The 23,356-nt window shown below is 33.2% G+C and overlaps 3 protein-coding genes across 5 annotated transcripts; 1 reads left to right on the top strand and 2 right to left on the bottom strand.

Annotated features, from left to right (window-relative positions):
• Positions 1-4,783: 4,783 nt before the first annotated feature.
• LOC123210523 (PRA1 family protein D) lies at positions 4,784-5,576 on the top strand. Its single transcript, XM_044628925.1, has one exon. It carries the CDS (start codon positions 4,846-4,848, stop codon positions 5,401-5,403), a length of 558 nt encoding a protein of 185 aa, XP_044484860.1. The 5' UTR covers positions 4,784-4,845; the 3' UTR covers positions 5,404-5,576.
• Positions 5,577-7,243: 1,667 nt separating this feature from the next.
• On the bottom strand, positions 7,244-14,610 carry LOC123210540 (E3 ubiquitin protein ligase DRIP2-like). 2 transcript variants are annotated; one of them, XM_044628958.1, is made up of 8 exons: positions 14,467-14,610; positions 10,673-10,843; positions 10,220-10,319; positions 8,597-8,924; positions 8,062-8,501; positions 7,935-7,985; positions 7,724-7,796; positions 7,244-7,648 (listed from the first exon to the last, which is right to left on the bottom strand). In XM_044628958.1, the coding sequence occupies exons 2-8, from the start codon at positions 10,797-10,799 to the stop codon at positions 7,484-7,486; spliced, it is 1,284 nt and encodes a 427-aa protein (XP_044484893.1). In that variant the 5' UTR covers positions 10,800-10,843; positions 14,467-14,610; the 3' UTR covers positions 7,244-7,483. The 2 variants fall into 2 exon arrangements, with proteins under 2 accessions (XP_044484893.1, XP_044484894.1); XM_044628959.1 differs by lacking the exons at positions 10,220-10,319; positions 10,673-10,843; positions 14,467-14,610 and adding an exon at positions 9,418-9,767.
• A 3,192-nt stretch (positions 14,611-17,802) lies between these two features.
• Positions 17,803-22,803, bottom strand: LOC123212587 (magnesium transporter MRS2-2-like). Of its 2 annotated transcripts, XM_044631763.1 has the most exons (11): positions 22,418-22,802; positions 22,291-22,320; positions 22,045-22,198; positions 21,812-21,933; positions 20,793-20,867; positions 19,862-20,089; positions 19,737-19,781; positions 18,760-18,804; positions 18,642-18,671; positions 18,419-18,538; positions 17,803-18,324 (listed from the first exon to the last, which is right to left on the bottom strand). In XM_044631763.1, exons 1-11 carry the CDS (start codon positions 22,664-22,666, stop codon positions 18,238-18,240), a joined length of 1,185 nt encoding a protein of 394 aa, XP_044487698.1. In that variant the 5' UTR covers positions 22,667-22,802; the 3' UTR covers positions 17,803-18,237. The 2 variants fall into 2 exon arrangements, with proteins under 2 accessions (XP_044487698.1, XP_044487699.1); XM_044631764.1 differs by lacking the exons at positions 17,803-18,324; positions 18,419-18,538; positions 18,642-18,671; positions 18,760-18,804 and adding an exon at positions 18,815-18,962 and having other exon boundaries at positions 22,418-22,803.
• Between the last annotated feature and the right edge of the window lie 553 nt (positions 22,804-23,356).

The raw sequence follows: 23,356 nt of genomic DNA on the forward strand, positions 1-23,356 counted from the left end.
GACAAATATTTAACATGTATACTACAAGTCGATACTATAATGTTAATTTGTTGTATTTACTTGAGTATAATGAGAAGTTTACCTGTTAATTCATGTAATTTTTATTGGAGAGACGAACCCCAAACTTCATATGAGTTTGACAGTGGGTTATGAAATTAACTTTAACAGTTAATCTATGAACTACCATCTAAAGATGGTTGTAAGACCATAAAATTAGGTTTTTGTCTCTCCCCAATTGGTACAGAGTGGAAATTCTCCTAAATAAGCTAGAACGACAAGGAAGATCGAAAAAATTTCTTCCCCACCCCTCCCCTCCTTCCTCCACCTCAAGATTTTTCAATATCAAAATTTCTTCCTGATTTTCCTTTTTATTTTCTTCTTTTTAAAGATTTCCCCCTTTTGTTTACTTCTTATTAATTAGTATTCATAAGCTTAAATTCCTTACGAATGTCTTAGATTAAAATTACTTTTGTGATTTGTTTTGTTTTTGGGTCGATTTATCTAGGACAAGGATTGGACTATTCGTCTAGTCCTATTGTGGAGCTATTCCTATACCACCACATATCTAATTGAAAAATTCACGTCATAAATTCATAATTTTTAAACTTGAATATCTCTTTACAAAATTTGGGCCATCACTATACAATAAGTTGAATATCTCTTTGCATCAAACTTGAATGATTTGATGGGGAGAGGGGAATTTTTGTTACAGCTTTTGACAACTTCATTAGTAGGAATCCAGCAATAAGATAATGAATAATATTAATAATGGGAAGGTTTAAGTCAAAAAGCCTCAAATGGATTCTAGAAATCCTTCTTAAGAGATAAGATAGGATCCTGGTAGGTTGTCACTCTCAATGAGAAGCTCTTCTTCCCAATTAGCCTGTGATCTTCCTCTAAAAGATAGGCATGGAGCCCTGAAGCATTCTCGATCCTCTCTTATGAGGACATGAAATACATTTTGTTCAATTTAGTATCTTGTCACATCATGGGCATAGTTTTCTGAAGTGTACCTTAATTATAAGGTATTGGCCCTACTTAGATAGGAATGTCAACAAATACAGTAAAAGAACGTTTGGTTTAGGTAATGTTTTATTACCAAAATAAAAAGAGTAACTTAAAAATAGATTACTTAGAAGATTACTGGGTATAAATGATTACTATGTTTGATAAAATTTGATAAGTATAAATAATTATTGTGTTTAGTTAAAGGTAATAAAAGATTACTAGTAAATTATTTTATTTAAATATTTTTGAATATAATTATTTTTAAATATTTTTTATATTATTTATCATATTAATTAAAAATAAATTTATTTTTATCTTAAAAAATTAATAAATAATATATTTATTTTTATATCTAAATACCTAAGGTGAATGTAACATCCTTCCCTAGAAGTACTATCCACCGAAGGAGAAATGCTACAAATTAATATCCGAAGCGTCCATTTTTTCTTTTAAAAATATTTTAAAATGAACGCATCACTGAAAGTATTTAGAAAGTATTATAAGAAAACTGAAAATTTGGAAGCGAACAAAAGATGTATATACTTATATGAAAAACTCATCTGAAAGCATTTGAAAACATGGAGTAATCATATACAACTTTACAATCATCCCAAAAAGATCCAAAAGCAGCAAGAACATGCGACTGTATGCATGTAATATAAACCAGAGATAATCTGCTCCAGCTGGATCTACCTACGCTGATCTGACCCTGCCTCGCAGCTACCTCGATCACTTGTACCTGCAATCATGAAAGAAAAGGAAGTGAGTGATAAAAACACTCAGTAAGGGGAAAAAATTAAGTAAATTATCTCATTTCCTGTTCTAACTAACTCTCGGGACTCAACCTCACTCACAAGCCTTATAAGAAATCGAGGGGATAATCTAATTCATTCTTTACTATTTGGGTCATACTTTGTCCCATCTAGTGTCTATTTGATATTTTCTGGAAGCTAACTATAGGAATTTGACACTTCACTATACCATTTCTGAATCTGAATTGAGCTCTACTACGAGCAGAACCTACTAGGGGTCTATGTCCTACTACGGACGTGTCCTACTGCGGACATGTCCTACTGCGGACGTGTCCTACTGCGGATGTGCCCTACTGCGGACGGTGTAGTGTAAAGTGCCCCCTCATAGTTCATAGCATGCATGCGTGTCTTATATCTTACTAATCTTGCTTCCAACTAAATCTATTCATAATTCACTAGACCATATTCTTGGGACGACCCCTGAATCTTAAGCCCCGAATTCCTTTTCTTGTTTTTCTTTCTTTTCTTCTTCTTTTTTTCTGTCCTTTCTTTCCTTTCCTTTCCTTTCCTTTCCTTTCCTTTCCTTTCTTTCTTTTCCTTGCCAAAACTGTGAAATATTGTTCACAGCCCTGTTCATTTGACAGGGCAGCCTTCTGTTTCATACAATTTCACAGTCCAAACGATGTCTACTTCATACAAGCTATATGTCATTGGAAAGAGAATTCAAAGAGCTTTCCAACAAGCTATAATAACACTCATAATTCATTAGATAAGGCAGTCAAAATGTGAAATGAAATCAGTGGCAAAAACTAACTCCTCGGTTTATTTGGTAAAGCAGCCCTTGTGGTTCATACAATATTTAACAGTCCAAATGATCCCCAATTTATACAAGTTATAGATCATCGAAAACAGAATTCAAAGAGCTTTCCAAAACGCTATAATAGCACTCATAATTCGTTAGCTAAGGTAGTCAAAACGTGAGATGAAATCAATGGCAAAAACTCTCCTCTGTTTATTTAGTAAAGCAGTCCTTTTGGTTCATACAATATTTAATAGTCCAAATGATCTATAATTCATACAAGCTATATATCAATGGAAAGAGGATTCAAAGAGATTTCCAAAAAGATATAATATAACTCATAATTCATTAGATAAGACAGTCAAAACGTGGGACGAATTCAGTGGCAAAACTGTAAATATTATGCAACTTTCTGTCATAAACAAAATCACACACATAGACATCCCAAATAGCAAAACAACATTTCTCAACTTCAAAATCATCATTTATAACATAGATCCAAGGAACCAACAACCTAAAACATGCAATATATCAATGTTGATACCCCCTTACCTTGTTTCAAGTCAATCTTTGCAAGTTGGCTCTCTTCTCTTTGTTTTGCTTCCTTTATCACCAAAATCACCTTAAATCAACACCAAAACATACTAACATATTTATATAACATGCATCCAATATATATATACATAGGTAAAGGAAAAAGAAAGAGATATTTTGGTTACCAAAGCTCCCAAAGTGCTTCCTCTTATTTTCCTTCCGTATTTATCTTCCAAAGCCCTCCCAAAATCACTCACTGTTCTTAAAAAATGCAGCAAAGAAAGGAAGAAGACTGTCTTCTTCTGGAAGAGACGAGAGAATGATGGAAAAAGCAAAAGGTGAAGGTTTTCCTTTATTGACTTTTCTCTTCAAACATATATATCTACATACTTTTTCAATATATTATTATATATATGTGTGTGTGTGTGTGTGTGTTTATATATATATATATATATATATATATATATATATATATAAACACACACATACAATTGGAAATATCTCTAAACAGTGTCAAAAGACGTAATTGGCCCTAGAACATACCTAAGGGTATTACAGTGAATGTGGTAATCAGATTACCACTTATTTTACTTGTCACGTCAGTATTGGTAATAGAAGATTACTGTAATATTTTATTACTCACAAACAAAACAAAGGAATAAAAGATATATTACCAAGGTAATATTTAAAAACAACAACTAAACGCCCCCTAAATTTACTGATAAAATCTTGTAACTTTAGTTTTAAGCGTTAAATTAAATATTATGATAATATATCTTTATATGATTAAATAATTTTAAATTAAAAATAAAATAATATTTAATTATATAATAATATATCATCGTTATATTTAATTTAGTACTTAAACTATATTTATATAATTAAGTAAATATGTCAAAAGGGTTAAGTTGGCCTACAACAAAACCCAAACCCTCTTTTTTGTTAAAAGTTTAGCACAGCCCACTACCATGTCTATAGCTAGGCATGCAAAACTTTTTTCCTAAATGGGTTCCGAAATCTACAGAAAAATATTTTCTTTTGAAGATTGGTAAGGGAAGTCGCATGGTCTAAGTTTTAATCACAAGTGGAATATGAGTAGCATAACACTCTATGCTAGCAATTTCTAATAGACTATTTTCCATTGGAACGATACAAAACGATAAATTTTTGTCGTTGAAGTTGAAAATCGTTAATTTTTAGAATAATTTCACTAGAAAAAACAAAAATACTTTTTATTATGAATAATGCTAACAAAATTAAATAATTTTGCCTCCCAAGCTTGATAACATAACTTTTCAAGATAAAAAAATAAATTTCAAAGTAGGCATTAACAAACATTCATTATCGGCAACTTTTAATTGCACTGGGCTAGTTTAATCCCGATCGAAAACACACCAATATGATACAATTCTTATTGGAATTGTACTGGTTTGATGCAATTCAATTAGGATAATAGCATGTTGGTACGATTCTAGAGATGATTTGATTCTAACTGAATCGCATTCAACCAATGTGATTCACAATAGAATTGCATCATTTTTGTGTAATCATGTAATAGCCCCAGAAAAATGGTTATTTAAATAAAAATCTCTTAATTTATTCTCCTAATTGGATTATTTGGTCCAAAGCCCACTTAACATGGGCCTTTTGGCCCACTTCAGCAATCCACGAAGCACTTATTTAGACCGGTTGAAGAAATATAGCTGTTGACTCAACTCACTCAAATCGCCCTTCCGCTCTACGCCCGCAGAAATGTCCGCCACAACAACCACCGACGGCGGCTTCCTCTCTCGAGTCAAGAAAACCACTCGCTCACTCGCCGCCACGCGTCGCCCTTGGGCTGACTTCCTAGACATCTCCGCATTCAATCTCCCCCTTTCCCTTTCCGACGCCACCATACGCATCACGCAAAACCTAACTCATTTTCGCGTTAATTACACTATAATCCTCTTATTAATCCTCTTCTTAAGCCTAATCTACCACCCCGTCTCACTAATCGTCTTTCTACTCTCGCTTGTCGCGTGGTTCTTCTTCTACTTCGCGCGCGACGACGCTTTGACGCTCTTCGGGTTCGTTGTCGACGACCGTATCGTGGTGGGTGTGCTTTTTGCGGCGACGGTAACGGGGTTGGTTTTGACGCATGTGTGGGTGAATGTGTTGGTTTCCACGTTGATTGGGGTTGCTTTGGTGATTCTACATGCGGGGTTGAGGAGTACGGACGATCTTGTGATGGATGACCAAGAATCACCATATGGTGTTTTGCTTGATGATCTTGACGATAGCCCACATGGTGCTTATACTGGTTTTTAATTCTTTTAAATTTTTGCCCGTAAAGACTGAATACTTTTGAGTTAATCTCAAATCGTTTCTTGCTTAATTGATTCGGTGTTTGTGTTATAATTCTTGGACTTGTACTAATGTAGATTCAATATTACTGCTAGTTTGTGTTCTGAAATTGTTAATGCCATCTTGCCTTCTGTGTAGAGGTTAGCTTGTGTAATGCATTTTCTTCATTTTATAGCCAATTATCTGATTCATGCTTCATACAGAGGAAGATTATGGTTGACAAAAAGTTGTTCTTTCCTATTAGAGGGTATTAGTAAGATTGCCATTTGTGATAAATGGCATTAGCTTGTGGAAAGTCATCTCTTATTATCATTTGTTTCCATCTATTAAGAGTTGGTTGATCTAATCTATGACCAACTTTTGGTTTGCATTCAAGGGTTTGGAGTCTATTACGGACTGTGATTAGGGGTGGATCCGATCTCAGCTGGTTGGGATTGCATCCACAGCTAAGTTCGAATGAGTCTTGGAGTTTTAGCTCGATATGTTTACTACTCTAGATTGACTAGTTTTTTTATCTGGATATACTGTTTATTTCATGGTTGATATTGTTTATTCTTTCGGCTGTCTAGTGACATTGTGTACACGCTCAAAGGAGCTTGAAGTTGAACTGGGCAGTGTTGTGGCTTTGACTTGAGCTTTTGTTGAACTTAGGCTCAAATCGGATCAAATCCACCCATTGTTATTGGGATTTATATCTTAAGCGACCATGTATTCAATTTTCTTTCTCGTTGTCAGGTTGCCCCCATATGAAATCAGGAATGTGCCCTGAAATGACTGTTATAATCTGTTTCCCTATTCTTCTTGTTTGTTGGGAGTTTGGGATACCCACTGATAATCAGCCACCATTCCTGATGGATATCAGCACAGTGTTCCCATGGTTTCCAGAAATATTGGTCTAGCTACATAAAACTACAATGGGGCTAATATCAGATTTTGGAGTTGACAGACAAGAACGTACAATGGGTTTAATTTATGGGGAGTGTTCACTGGGATTGTCCCTTCATTCTGAAATTTTTGTCAGTCACTCCAACTTTTCATGCTGTAACTTATTGTTGCGGAAATGGATCAAACTGTTTTCTCTCCGTGGCAGGAAAGTAAAGCAGATATAATTTCAGAATCTTCTTGTGTTACGAACCGTTCTTTCAAGCATGTCTTTTTGTTGCTGTACGCGGTGGATCCTGAGGACTTTAGCAAGGATAACATTGAACACACAACATTTTTTGCCATAAGCAAGTGACAGGTTTTCATAAGTTTTATGTTAAACCAATATTTTTAGAATTAGATCGGATGTCGGTCCGATGAAGGGGTTCTAGTCTAACTGACGGTTAGATAGTTAGATCGATGTTTGGACTAGTTAACTATTTAAAAATAATATTTAAAATAATTTCGTATAATTCATCATTAAATATCTATATTATTTTAATATAAAAATAAACATAACTTGAGCATATATATGCTTAAAATTGATAAATAAGGTGTTGAGTTTAAATCCTAATAATAAATTTAAAAAAATTGATTTTTTTTTTTGTTTGACTAAATCAAACTAAAGATTTTTAACGAGTTCAACTGTTTGAATCATCCAATCCAATTTAGTCTAACTTCAAAAAATGGTTTTTTGACAAATTGTAATAGTTTCTTTTGAGAGTTAGTCAGTTTAATTCAATTTTTAAAACCACGATGTTAACTATTAATATGTTGGAGAGAATCATAGAGGACTATTCACTTGCATCATCATGATATGTAGGTGTGGTTTTCATCTCAATTCTTGAAATTATGATATTATTAATGCTAGGAGTCAAGAAGCTAAAGCAAGGATGAGAAGGTGAATATTTCCTTTTTATGTTAGTTCAGTATGTATTTGATCATAGTCTACCACCTTTCCCCTGAATATTTTGCTACATTATATGCAAGTTGAACATAGAAAACAAAATTGATAGGAGAATTCCAACTTTCAAAAAGAAAAGGCATGCTGGGAAAAATGTTGCTTCTCAGACCTCCAACCCCCATCACTGCAGTAAGCATTGCTGTTACATGTTTACAGGGGTTAAGCTTTCCGGCCGTATGACAGAACCATCACAAAATCTTTAGCTGAGCCACCAACAAAGGTCTGTATTCTTTCAGATGTTGAGCCTGTCTGCACCCACCAATTTATTAAGTTATGAAGCTGCAGCGTAGGAAGCAATGGCTGACCCTGCAATGAGATCTCCACCTGCATAATTATCGGCAGCAGGTCAGTTCAGAAAGAGATCTCAACAACCCTGGAAAAAGTAAGGGTTGCACTTACCTCGGCTTCACTAGCTAGATTGAGTTTTTTCACCAGATACTTTTTTATGAAAGAAACAGGCAAACTGCCATCCCTACAATAATTGGAAAACTCGTAAATAAAGCATATGTAGCATGTGCCAAAACATTTCAAGTGAAAATTACCACTAACATATACCAAAATTCAAAGATAATGAGCATGGTCTTCAAGTAAAAGGATATTGAAAACTCACTTAACCCTTAAGTAGCATGAAGATATCTGAGGGAGGGGTGCATCTCCTTCCCTGAAACAGTCCATAAAGAATCAGAAAGTCAAGTTATATGAGACTATAAAGGAATTTATTTAAATGAAAATCTCACTGGTCATCAGAAGCAACCAAGGAGAACCAAATGGGGCCAAATCTTCCATCATGTTTGCTGTTTGTGTCCACCACAGATTGTGCTGAAACATTGAACACCTCAGAGGCAGCTGCTTTTTTTGGTCGGCCTTGAGATTTTCTTGGTTTCCCTGAAGATGATGGCCCAGGAATTGCATCATTTTCATTATCATTGCCCTTTGTTGCATTACCACATTCCTTTACTTTGGCCTTAAGGAGTCGTTTATTATCATTGGCATCAGCAAATTCTGTTTTGGCAACACTGGTTTGTGAATTAGACTTGTTAGACTTTGTTTTGCTTGCAGCATCCACCAAGAAATTTAAGGGTTTCCATAAATCAGCTTTCCCATCCAAAGTTTCAGTATTCTCCTCTGTATCTTTATCTGGTGTACGCTGGTTCGATGTTTCAGCAGCAGAAGATATCTGCATCAAGCCAGTAGTAAAGCTATTACATACTATACGCAAGGACTAGTCATTTACAACAATACAACAAGCCATAAAAGCCAAACCGTAGCCACCTTTTCCTGCCTTTTATGTAGTGCAATTTTGCTAATAATCTCTGGTGAGCTTATACTCTCATGGTGATCTTCAATGTCCTGAACAGGTTCCTGAATGCGAAGATCAGATTCTTGTAAAGCAGAATGCTTTTTTGGACCTGGCTTTGATCTTCTTCCATTAAGGCTAGGCTTGGCTGGTACTTTAGGTGTGTTGACCACTAATGAAGACAGAGATCTCTCTTTTCTTCTTGCTGGCAATGGGATTGAGCACACAGCTTCGGGGGCACCAGAGTTAATTCTTCTGGAAGGGAAGAGTTTGAACCTTAGCTCTCTCAAATTGCTGTCTCCTCTGTAGATTATAAGAAAACAAGCAAAGATTCAACGAACATAGACTTCAGTCTGGACATCTTTAAATAAATTGACTTCTTATTACTGGACATAGTATAATGCTAAGTAGATGTGGCATAGGAAAATCATGCCTATGAAATCACACAAACAGACATCAATAAGCAGCTTTTCCAGAAGGAATAAGGTGTCCTTAATAGCAGGATTTCTGTGATGACTAAAACAATTTTATGTGACAGTCTGTTGTTGGTTAACACAAATAATAAACTCAAATCAGAAACATCACTAGCATTGATAAACTCAACTATATTATGGAACGAGCAATGTCATGTGTACCCAATTTTGAGTACCCAATTAGGTACTCGATGATGTGTCATCATATTATTAAGTGTTATTTTATTCCTAATTCAAAATCACTAATCACATGATGACATATCGTCTAGATGTTCACTTAGATACTTAAAATTGGATGTATAGTTTTATTGTTATAGAATTACCTTATGTGCATCTTCATATACTGTAAATGGTGCCAAGGAGGCCTGAAAATGGAGCTCAGAGGTCTAGCTTTCATGAGAGGGAAGTCTTAATGTGGTGAATCAAATACAAGGTCTGCTGAGATTCTTTCAGTTTCTGAAAGAGAAGTCCTATGTAGCTGTTTTCTTTCTATTTATATTTTCATACAAGACTTAACCAAACTGTACCAGCATGTAATCTTTGGAAACACATATTTCCAGATTCATCTAATAACAACACAACTCTAAATTACCAGGATAATTGTATCTTATAATATAGCTTTAGAGGCAATCAAAAGAAAATCAATTACAGAAAAGATGTTGCACCAGTTGAACTTCATTCATAATTTTGGAACAGATCATGTATATACTGCATCAACATAACCAGATTAAAACACTATGGCCATTATCATTCAGCACTATAAATTCTATAAAATCGAAAGATGAGAAAGTAAACAAGAGTAAAACAAGCAATCATCCATAAGCTCATTCCAAAAAACAGCACTTCATTAAAGTTTTTATTTCCTTGGCACATCAGGGCATCGATCAGTTAGCCAATGTATCAGTTATATCGTGCACACACTTCCAGGTCTATGTAGCATATCAATAATTGCCCCTCTTAGCATATATCACTTGTACTGATGGACTAGCGATATGCACATTAGAAGAACCATTATTGTAAATTATTGCTTTTGTTCCTTTGGTACAGCACAGTATTGCAGAATAAACAGTAGACAACTAGCAGTCATAGGAATGTTAAAGTTGGTGGCAGAGAATGATCAAGAACCTGAGTTTCTCCAATGGTGCACCACCCAGATTGATGTCACAAACTGGACAGCTATTCAGGCCCTCTTCTGTTATCTTCTCACTTATGCACTTCTTGCAAACTGTGTTTAAAATCAAAGGCATTATGAAATGGTTCAGATCAAGGTTGAAAGGTTAATCCACTAATAACATTCATGAAACTGGAAGGTAATACATCAATTTATTATCATTTAAAAAAATAAACATTTTCTGACTACCACTGAACAAAACAATATATCTACCAAGTTATATTATAATATAATTACAAGCATATAAAGAAATTCATAATATGAATCAAGTTTCAATCTTTGCATCTGAAAAACTTACCAACGGATAAATGTAGCCAGACCCATATCATGAATCAACAGGACAAAAAAATAATTAAATTATACAGAAAAAAATTTAAAAACAAAGAAAACGAGAACTAAATACTTACAGGTGTGCAAGCATTCAGATATGGTGGTGGCATCTCTAAAGAGCTTTTTACAGAGAGGACATGTCATGCATGCTACAAGCTTCTCTCTGTTCACCTTCAACACTTGGCTATTCGCCGCCGTCGTCATCACTCTTCACCACCACCAAAACAAAACAAACACACCAACACACACTACACAACACAACACAAAGCACACTGACTTGTGACTTTATATACAAGTATATGTATGTATATATTCACGTACTTCGCATGGTGCATGTAACAAATAAACAACGAATCATGACAATAAAACACCACAATCACGGCCAAAATCAGCCAGAAGAAAACGATTTTGTTGGTTTAATTTTGTTTCTCTGGGTAGTGTGGATGTGTCTGGTGGGTGAGAAAGACAAAAAAGGAAGGGTATTCGGAGTATTCAACGTGGGATTGGGACAATGGCGAGAGGGTTTTGATGATCTGTTCGAGGTTCAATAGTTACCACCATGAATCAGAGCATAAGAATAATAATAGTGTTACTATGTTTACGAAGGACACAAGTCAGTTCTTGTACAGTCCAGATATACTCAAGATTCCTCATGAGAAATGGATTTTGTTCAGGGATCGGTGATAAAATGTACCGCTTGAGTCAGTATTAGTTAAACTGCGCACTTGAGTTAAGCGTCACGGCGTCAGTGACTGAGACTGTGAGCCGTCAATTATATGCATATATTTGCGGTTGCCTTTCTCATTTTAAGTGGCACAGAGTAACGGCGTAGACTCCCCTATACATCACTCTAATGAAGGGTGGATACGAACAAAGAAACTCGGCTTAAATTGATATTCACATTGATTTAGGTTAAATTCGTTTAAAATTTTAATTAAATAATTTAATTTGAATTTAGCATAAATTCTTATTTTACGATATTGTTTATTTTCATCGATATTATTTAGTAAGTCAATGGCAATACTCATTCTATTGTTGATAATATTCATCTTATCGATAACATCTCCAATGAATTCGTATTTAGTTTAAATTTAATTCAAATTCAATTAAATCTGACAAACAGTCTGGTGCGTTAGGTGCAAACCGAATAAAAACAACTATGGGTAAAACTAGTGTGCGTCAAAACAGGTCAATTTATTTGGGAATGATTTCCAAAATTTATACCCGATCCTATAGGTATTGATCGACCAGAGGATTATCTATTAATATTAATTTTTCACTATTTCTTTTTTGTTTATATTATTTTAATATATTCATTTCATAATTTTTAATACATTTTTCCTCAAGTACAAAAGCATTTCGTAGAAGAACGAAAATTAATATCAAATTATAAAAATGTCTTTTATAGACCTAAAAAATTTTAGCACTAAGCATAGAATGAATATTTATAACAAAGTGTTTGGTGTTCAAATTCTTTAAATTTCTTTTCAACATAACAAATTTATTAATTTTAGAGTGGAGATGAGCTCATTTCATGTCAAAAAAAAAGAGAAAATATATGAATTTTATACTAAATATGTTGAAAGTTTGATGTTAAAAAGGAATGAAAACATGAGTAAGAAAAAAATCATGAGTAACCCGTAGGCATACTCGGCCCACCAACAAAAATTCATTACTTGTGAATCCAAATTAGTATAATTTTAAAATTTTAAAATTCATACCCTTTTTTGACGAGTTACTCGTAGATTATGTGAGTGACCCATCCGTTTTATTGAGTCTAAATCCAATATTAACTATAACAACAACTAACACACCTTACTTATCATCACATACGACTCACATGAAAATTAAAAAAGGAAATTTAGCCTTATGTCTAACTTAAGGGCAACTCTACAGATTGGATCCAAAACTAGAGATAACAATGGAAAGGGGAGAGAGCATGGATAACTATCCCCATACCCAACCTTACAAGGTGAGACACATTCTCGTATCTTTTCCTTCTCACTAGAGAGAATACAGAGAAACCTTATCCCCATTAACAAAGTATAATTCTCCCTTCATTCCTTTTCCTTCTCAGCCCCGTTTCATCCCCTTTTTAAATAATACTATAATAATAATAATATTTTGATAAATATTTAATAGTGGGGAAATTATAAAAAATGGCCAAAATACCCCTCCATTAAGCAAAAATACCCAAATTCACTATTTTAAAGTAAAAATACCCAAATTCCCTATTCCTAAGCAAAAATGCCCATAGCTTTTTCTAAAATACTAAAATTACCCTTCCCCTCATCTATATAAACCCTTCTCACTCACTCTTATTATACACACTTCTTATATCACTCAAACACTCACTTTCACTCTCATTTTTATTCAAAATCTGAAAAATACAAATCGATATATCATAAAACGGTGAAATTCGAAAAAACGAAACTGAAATTCAAAAATACGAGTCGATATATCCTATAAACAAAAAAACTAAAATATTGACTGAAATTAGATCATTACATAGTAAAATGTGTCCAAAAGGCACAAAAATTGAAAAACTGAATCTCAAATTTGAAAACTACATATTGAAAAAATCTAAAATAGAAAAAACGGATATAAAATTCGAAAACTACACGTTGAGAAACCTTAGATGTGAAAAATATCAATTTACCCCCTGAGAAAATTTATATTGCAAACAGGTCCAATATTTATTCTTTGCCCCCTCAGTAATTTTAGAATGTATTACCGCCCCTGCAATTTCAAAAAAGTAAATTTTCTCCTCAACCCACGGTATTCACGGCAACAAACCACTGTCACATGGCAAATTTCAGAAACGCTCGCAGTGGACTAATCTATAACAGTCAACTCCCTAATGTTTTAAAAAAACCACTTAACCCCCTAACCCACGGTCAATGTCTCTTGACAATGGGAGTATTCGTCATGACCGTGGGATCCACTGTTCCCACAGTCAGACTGCCGATTGCTTCGAACGCATTTTTCTACCAAAAATTCGTCATTTCGGCCTCTAATTTCAACACAAATCAAATCTACATAGGCTATAACACAAAACCCCTCAACAAATTCAACGAAAACAGCCGAGAATCAAAACATTTTAAGCATTATTCAAAATCGAAACCCTAAAGTTTCAAATCGTAAAATCTCACTCAAATCTCAATAATATGAACAATAATTTGATTCAAACAAGATTACGGAAGATATATTAACCTTCTTGACCATTTTCGGTTGTTGGAAAGCAAGAAAATCGTCGAAAATCTACTTGACAATGGGACAGTAAAGAGTGCGATTTTTCTTTGGATTTGCACAGTAACCGTGACAGTTTTTCCATGGAAAATATCAAAATTTGTCTTATTTATATATAGAGTCAGTTTGGTCATTTCATAAATATTAGGTATTTTTATTTTAACCTGATTATTTTAGACAATTTCGTTTAGAATTCCTTAATTTTGACCTTTTTATTATAATTTCCCTTAAAAGTGTAATATATATTTTTTATAAATTATATTTAAAACTAAATACAGACAAAAAAGGGTACGGGGATGAGTTTGGATAAGTTGTCATCCCTATCCAACCGGCTAGCTCCTAACTTGGATTGACATGAATCAGAAATTCAAATTACAGAAGAAGAATATCTGAGATCACAAGAAATGACCACAAAGATGAGACAAGAAAGAAAGTGGGATTTATCGAAAAATTTGCCACCTTGATTTATCTTGTGTACAAAATTTGTCTTTTGCAATGAAACTGAATTCTTATTCAAAATTCCAAAAAAAAAAAAAAATTATTCAGAAAAAATAATTAAATTAAAACGCATGCCTCAATTTCATCCATGAGAAACAGAGGGAAAGAGAATGAATCTGAATACCTTAATCGTTCTGCCTGCAGCTTCTTCTCGGCCTTCTTCTGTTAGATTTGGCCTTTCACAACTCTTTCTTCTTGCTTTTTTTTTTCTTTCAATTTTTCTCTGCTTCTACAAGTGTCATAGTTTACAAGATTTGTATACACTACGTGTAATTTTCCTTTTTTGGTTTTTTTTTTTTTTAAATCGACGGCCCTGTCCATATTAAAAGAACGGAAATATACTTTTTAATATTTTATCAATTTTGTTAGTATTTGATATTATATAATTTAGGCCGAAACGCTTGTTTTCACCTAAGTTATAATAAAATTTTAAACTTTTGCCGACTTTTAAAATTTAAATATTTATCTATTAATTAATTTCTATTAAAAAAATTTAGTTAGGGTTAAAGATAAAATCGTTATTTATTAAAAATATTTTAAAAACTAAAATTTTATCATATTTTTTTCTCTAAGTTTAAAAATCTAACAATTTTTTTCACCTATGAGTCAATTTTTTTAAAAAATTTCAATTAGGTTAAAGGTAAAATCATTATTTACCTTTAAACGTGAAATTGTTGTTTTTTAAAATTTGAAAACTTTAGATGAGAAGAAATTATTATATTTTTAAACTTTAAGAGAAAAAATATAATAAAATTTTAATTTTTTAAATATTTTAATAAATAATAATTTTACCCTTAATCCTAATTAAAAATTTTAATAAAAATTAATTCATTAATAAGTATTTAAATTTTTAAAAATTAATAAATAAAAATTTACAAGCTTAAATGGGAGCAAGTTTTTTGACCTATAATTTATCCAAGTCACAAAATATTATGCAATTTATTTGTACTAAAATTATATTCCTATTATTTAAATATTCAATTAAATAATCTCATGATAGTCTTCCATCACTTCTGAAAGCTACAAATTTTGTGCCAAAACCAAGAGAATTTTAGTGCTGCACAGCCTTAAAGAATCAATATGACAGGGTCCGGAAAGCTTCAGGGACAAAATGGAAGAAACTCATCCAGTTTCTCACCAGTCTTTGAACCATTACCTTTGTCCCAAGTTTGCAATGAGAGTTATGACAGTGGCTTTGATATTAAATGGCATGAATGTTAAAAAGGAGTAGAGATTGAAAAATTCAAAACCATACGAACCTCTGGAATTGATAATATGGTAAGAACAAGACGGGTAAAAGAGAGAAAATATAGTAAAAATGAAGGCAAAAAAAAAAACACTTCTATATATGAAATTGGGAGGGAGAGCCAATATGGCCGGAGACAATTTCAAAATCCCCGGGGGGGGGGGAATTGCCACTTTTTAAGTTTTTGGTAAAGATAAATTATTAGATTTTTAAATTGAGAGAAAAAAATGTAATAAAATTTTAGTTTTTTAATTTTTTTGTTAAATAATGATTTTTCTAATAACATTAACTGAGTTTTTAAAATAATTTTGTTCATGGGTGGAAGTTTGAATTTTTGAAAGTTTAAGGTTATGAGTTTAGTATTACACTTAATCAAATAAAATTGTATGTATCTATTTTAGATACACAAATATACAGACTTTCAAATGTATTATCATGTGATTAAATAATTTTAAATTTAAAATAAAATAATAAATAATTATATAATAATATATATCAATATATATGTATATATATATCTTAATTGGATATGTATAATATTACTTATTTTTAATTTAAAATTACTCAATTATATAATAATATATTATTTATATATCTAATCATATATTTAAAAATATGTATACGTAATTTTATTTGCTGAAAATTTGTGGATCTCTTCAATGACCTTTTTCTTTTCAAGCTTCCTGTTACAAAATTGGTGATAAGCGGCTCTGTGAGATGCACAGGTGAATTGTCCCAGAGTGCCTTCGCAGACGGCTGTGTAGCCAGAGCCAGGGTGGCAATCTCCCACAGCTTTCTTTACCCCTGGACGACATGGGTCCTGAATGGTACCCACCAGGTCTGTTTGGCTCAGCTGAAGAAGAGCATCTCCTTTCTCTTTTTCAGCTGCCCAACCTTGAAAAAATGTGCTCAAGTATTTCCCTTACACCAATGTCCAGATTCTTAATGTTTCCAAAAGTATCATGGTAAGAATCATCTCTGACTGATCTAAAAGCTGCTGCAGAGATGATTCTCGCGACTGTATAAGATGCTTCTAGAAACATTAAGAATCTAGATACCTGTGCAAGGAAACATTTGAGCAGCATGGGCAGCTAGCAGCCTTCGGTGCATAGCTTTTGCGCATAAACATGGGCCTATGCCTAACAGGAATTTTGAGTATTAAAGGCCCATGTCGTCCAGGGTAAAGAAAGCTGAGCATATCTAACCGTTGCCGACGATGGTGGTGGCCGGCGAAAACCGTAGTGGCTTAACATTAGATTAAGTATAATATTTTATTTATAAAAAATAATAAACTATACTACTTAATATAACATTTCGGTAGGGCAGACAAGTTCAGTCCCTCGCCAAGTATTGAGGTGCTTGCAGCTTGGTTTGATTAAAGTCAAACTGAGTTCGATTCAAATTCAATTCTAAAGCCAAATTTGATATTTATTGGCTTAATAAATTAACAAGCTTAAAGTTCGATTCGAATAAAATATAATAAACCACTAAAAATTTCATATCTTACATTTATACTATTAAAATTTATTTCTTAACTATGAGTATAAAAATAATTGATAAATTTATAAGTTATAAGAGTAAAATGTAATTTTTTGAAATTAAAAAATTAAAATATAATATTTTAAGTTAAGTTTTAGTCAAACGTTTTTATCTCAAGTTTAAGTTCAAGCTAAAATCTTAACGACTTGACAAACTCAAGCCAAAACTCTATATATGTAATTCAGTCACGCTCACACGGAACACTGGTCAACACAGCACATTCACACCCCCAATTGCAACTTGCAATCACACAACAAAGCAAAGGATTCAAATCATTAGATATAAATATACAATAAAATTATATGGACTCAGATTTGAATATCCAATTGGGTATTAGATGATCTGTTATAAGTGATTTTGAACTAAAAATAAAATAACATTCAATCACATAATAATACTTTATCTAAATATCTAATTGAATACTTAAAACTAAATGCATATAATATTGTTTATAAATAAAATCCAAGAATATCCAAACTAGTATAGTAGAAGTAGTAATACAATTCACACATCTTAAACTGGTACTGGAAAAGAGTAATTTGATTCATGCCAAGAAGAAGAGGGGAAGAGAGAGTAAGATTATAAACTTCAATAGTAAAGTTCAATCAGGCAGTGCAACAACATAAAATGAAATGTCTGTTGATCTTCACTGGATATTAAATAAAACAGCTGAGCTTGAAAATGGTCTTAGATGAAAACTTCTGAAGACAATTATTTGATTCAAATTCTGACTATTACAAGTATATGACCTGTAAATGTACTTCATGCTCAACTATTAATACCTATGAGAAGAACCAAAGACGGGGTGGAAAACAAAGACTTGAAAGATAAAATCCATCTATGAACTGTTTTTCGTAAGTGTTGGTTCATGAGAATGGTAAATTCATGTAAATTTGTTATTTTACTTTGCAACAGATCCTTCTATCTGACATTGATATTATCAAAGAAAGGAAAACTTCTGAAATAATTCGATGAAATGACAGTGGAACCACCAATTTGAAGATGTAGCTATTCACTTACTTCCATGAAGGCATGACAGCCTGACCAATTTTCATGCATGGCTTGAGTGTTGCAAGTCCAATCTGAAGAATCCTTTCCGACCATGAATGCTCAAGATCCAACCAAACCCTTGTAACGAGCATACGACATAATGGCTACAAACAGCATAGTACATAATAGTCCTGTCACACTGACCACCTGCAGATATCGAAGAAAAATCATTCAATAATCTGACAGAGAATTTAACTTTAAATCAGCAGCTAAATTCACAAACTCGAAAACCTTTGCATACCCATTTAAACATGTATCCATGGTTAGTATTCCAATTATATGGGATATTCATACCAAATATTCCAGTTACCAATGAGAAGATGGTTAAAGAGACAGTTCCTGAACTTAGAAAGAGCTCTAACTGCAGAATAAAGTGAGAAAAGATTAACAAAGAGAAAGTAAAACTCAGCACAGAAATGAATCAGCTGAATACTGTATTAATTCATTAGGCAAGATTAAAACACCTGAATCAGCTGATTACGATGGTTATCCAGCTGCGAAAAAGGGTGTACAATGTCAAATCTAATGCATGCAATACAAAATTGAACTTTGAGTTTTAAGCTATAAATTAATTGTGGATACCTGAATATTGATATAATCCTCAGTATCATCAATATATTCTCGCAGCTGCAAAAAAAAAAAAAATGCATTTAGTTATCAAAACAAGAGATGTAGAATAGACGATGTAGAATGTCCCTTTATCTGTCATATATTCCTGGCTATTAAGCAGCCAGATGCAGCAGCTACAGGCTTGAAAAGTTCACGAAATATTCTGCACTTTTCAACTTATTTCCAAACAAGGCAAACTTATAAGTAAATTGTTAATGTAATCAAGCTTTGTATATATTATATCGACTTTTATAGGAATATAAACTGTTTCCCATTCCAAAAAAACAAAACATAAAGGGAAAGTAAAAACAGATTACAGTAGAGGTATTAATTACTAACTTTGTGTGACATTCACAATCACAAAAGGTTTTGTTCTGCAATACTACTTTTCAACCATTCTTTGGCTATATAAAGGCATATGGTACTAGAAATAATCCAGTTGCAATCCCAATCGACTACAGTGAACCCAAAAGAGGTCCCCACATTTATGCATCAACATAACATATGACCACAAAGCTCAACTGCAATTTGAAACAAAAGTTCTGAAGAAAGGACATCACCAAATAAAGTAAACAAAAATCCCACATTATTTCATAACCAAGGGTGCTATCTTATACTTCATATATATAGAAGACTAATTGATACATGCAACTGAAAGTTGCTTACAGACAAACATACACTATTAATTTCTAGCTGCGAAATTTCTACAGCCTCTATCCCTTACAATTTACTGAAATTTATTTGTCATTTCTGGCAAATTATTAGAAGCATGCATCTTTCATAATTTTAACCCCATAAGCGTGTTCCAACTTAGTTAATAGTTTAACATACAACAATTGTGACTCGTATTTAAAAAGAAAAATAAATAAACAAGATAAATCAAAATCTAAGTAAGCACCAAAACAAATAAATACATTAAAACCAAAACAAGGAAGGATAAAAGCACATACCGTAGTTAATTTGTTCAACGTGGTATCAATTTGCATAAAGTAAGCCTGCAAAACAGAGTTACTACCCTTTCTTAGAATTTTGGATTTTAAAATATGAGAAATACAAAATAAATAAATCTTGTAACCTCTAGTATCATTTCAAGCTCCTCAACATCATTCTCATCTCCACGAATTGTAGCTATACTTGCTCTACTTGCTCTTGAAATCTTTGAACCTATGGTAGGGGATGCAGGAAACCAATTCGCAGGACCTGAACCACTAGCAGGTGAAGATGGACCAGCCGACTTTCTTGACAAGTAAAGGTCAGCCATATCATCGTCATCATCTAGTAGTTGTTCAAGTTCATCTCTCACCTAAAACAAGTGACAGCCACAAGATTAATTCGGACCTATATTTGGAAATTTTGTCGGATTAAATAATATCAGACACACAATAAAATGAACTGCCAGACAGGTGGCACTGCTTACTGGACATCCTTTCAAACAATAAGTTTCAAGGGTCGCAATGTAATCTATTGTGTAGTTTTTAATAAGCTCAACTTTGTCAAATTTTAGAAAGCTAAAAAGAAGTTTTAGCTTATATGACATACTTAAAAAGAATATTTTCTCCACTTTGATGATATTTATAAAGATCAGACCAGTTTCCATGCCCCAATTTTTGCTATTGCCAACCTATCTTGCCGTTTATGACAGCAGTCTCAAATTTTAATTCTACATGATAAGAAATTGCTCATTCAATATACAAAATTTAATTTCTATATTGTGTGAGATTAACATCTAACTCTTTTTCCCACTTAATGTAGTGAGTGAAAACTTTATTTTCTGGAATAGATTTATCAGGGTCAAATATCAGTACAATAAAAAATTCATATATTGGGTAAAATTATCAAAAAGTAATATATAACTTTATACATTGATTACATTCAAAGTTCACCAATACCAGTAGCATATCTCTGTAGCTGATCATAATTTGTAACTTGCATAAAAGATTAAACATTAAGGATTGAATAGAGCAAACACAGAATGTTTTGCTCAGCAAAAGACACAACATACATACCTTTTGAACACGGACAGTCAACCTAGTCATTGCACTCTTCAATTTACGGACCCTATCTAAATTACGGCTACTGATCTGCACGTTAATGCAATTCAGACAAACCAACTTACGTAAGAGAAACAAGCCAAGATGCCACAAAACAAACAAGGATCAAAAGCTGAATATGGTAGCAACAGATCGATTCTTTCTAAATTATAGGAGATCAAGATAAAACAAATTTCTATGCACAAGATAAGCTTAATTAACCTTAAACATGTAAGCACAACATGAGTTATTGGTATGTCAATCGTTTCATGCATGAAAAAGAAATTTGGAGCCAATTTTTCAATTAAATTTAAATGCAGGATCAATGTTGAACGTGCATGTACCATTCATATAAACCCATAAAATGAAACTTGATTCTTATGTTATATCCCAACTAACAAATACATCCATCACAAAAAGTTTATTCACAAAACCATTTTGTTTATTCCTAAACAATTACCAAACATTCTTGCCTAAACACAGAACCTTCTAATAACTATTCCACCAACATACTCTGCTAATCTCCCAAAATGAACCTCTTTTAATCTGAATCTCCAAAGCCTTGGACCAGGAAACAATTGTTAAATTCTGTAAAAGGACGAACTACCAAGTCTGTGTTTACAATTAAAGCTCTAAACTGCGGACTCATAGCTGGGCATACACATATGTTAGAAGATATTCCGAAATTTAAACATGCAATGGCTCAAGCATGACAGTAGGATAGAACTTTTACCATGTAGTCCATAATCCAAATAGATAATAGAAAACTAAATCAAGTGAAAAAAAAGAGAACAAAAGGAGAAAAAAGGAAGAACTTAATCAAAAGCCTATGCTGACAACAGAAATCTTGATACACATGATTCTAGACAAACTGAGGAAATCTCTTTATCTCTCTTGCGAAAGAGACACAGGAAAACACAGGGTATTGCAGGTAGATAAACCAAAAGCAGCAAGGCAAATAAATTAATTAAGAAAGAAGAAACAAAAGTACTGACCTTGGATGTAAGTTCATCCAAAGCAGGATAAGCAGCAGCCTCTAATTCCGTGGTACGGGCAGCTAGAAAACTACAAATAGCTTCCAAAGCTACCTCCAGGGCTCGAAATTCAAACGGAGACTCTACATAGCGTAATCTAAATCATTCAGATTTTCATTTTCTCAATCAATAGAAATCACTTGCTCTTTTATCGAACAAATCAAGCTAAAACTAATTGAATCAGTAGCACATACCATCTTGTTCAACCGCTTCAATTTCGTTATGCCCTCCAGCTTCTTCTTTCCCATCTTCCTGCGCTTCACGAATGGCATTCACACGTGGAAGTCGCCTTTTGAGCTCCGCCACAACTGGAATAACGTGTTCATCCAAAGGATCTCGAAGCAATACCTATAAATATAACAAAACTATCTTCACTATACAAAAACTCCATAACAACTCGATTAAAATTCCAAGAAGATGAAAAAATAACTTCCGCTTACCTCGTCAGAGGTGATAATTGCTTTGATATGCTGCAATAAACAGAAACACAAAAAAAAAAAATGAAAATTAAATTAAAGAAATTGAACAAATACAGCTCAAAAAATTGAATGTGAAGTCGAAATCGACCTCCAAATTCAAGACAATGGCCTTTTCACGACCGAGAATAGTGGAGGGATAAGAGAGCAAAGGATCAAGAATGCGAAGATCACGCGCGTGAATTTGGACGCGTTGCATGATAGCGTACTTGTCGACATCCAAAACGGTGCTCTTCCCCGTACATTCCAGAAGAATCCAACTCCGAGACGACGGCGTTTTCTTCTTCGCCGCAACAACCGCCTGTGGGTCCGCCGGCACAACGTACCCCTGTGGTCCCATAGTTCTCCCTAACCATCACCTTCACACTCACATCCCACACAAACAAATACACATACATGCACAGATACATTCATACAGAAAACACCACTGCAAAGCAAAGAAAGAATTTAGAAATTGTTTTTACAATTTTTTATTTTTTTAATTCAGTCGTTATTATTAAATATTAATAATAATGTAAACGCTACGGCGAGGACAGAAACTCATCTTTCTTTTTATAATCCGTTACGTGTCATGTTTTGATTGGTTGTAGAACAAACGATTACCTCAAAAAAGATTTGACAAGCGGTGGGGTTGTACTGGAGCTGAGTAGACCTGACAATAGCGGAGTAGAACAACCCAGAGAAAAGTCAAATTTGTCTAGTAGAAATGTTATCAGTTGCTGCACAGCCAAAAGAAAAGGGCGACCTTCACGGCAGTGTTGGCTTTATATGGAGGAGGGTAACTGCCGTTTTGGATTTTGTATAAATTTAGACTGGACTTCTTTTCCCATTTTTATTGAAGGCTATAAATAAATATAACATGTTTCCGAAATCCAGAGGGCCAAATGACTATGTCCACCCAAGGTTCGATGCAAACTCGATCTCGTATCGGTTAATTATCAAAAATATAAATTTTCATTTATAAACTGTTAAAAGTATCAGAACTTGAGAAGTAAAATTGTTATTTAACTAATAATATATTAAAAAATAA

This window comes from Mangifera indica, chromosome 3 (genome assembly GCF_011075055.1).
Source record: "Mangifera indica cultivar Alphonso chromosome 3, CATAS_Mindica_2.1, whole genome shotgun sequence".
Taxonomy (NCBI): domain Eukaryota; kingdom Viridiplantae; phylum Streptophyta; class Magnoliopsida; order Sapindales; family Anacardiaceae; genus Mangifera; species Mangifera indica.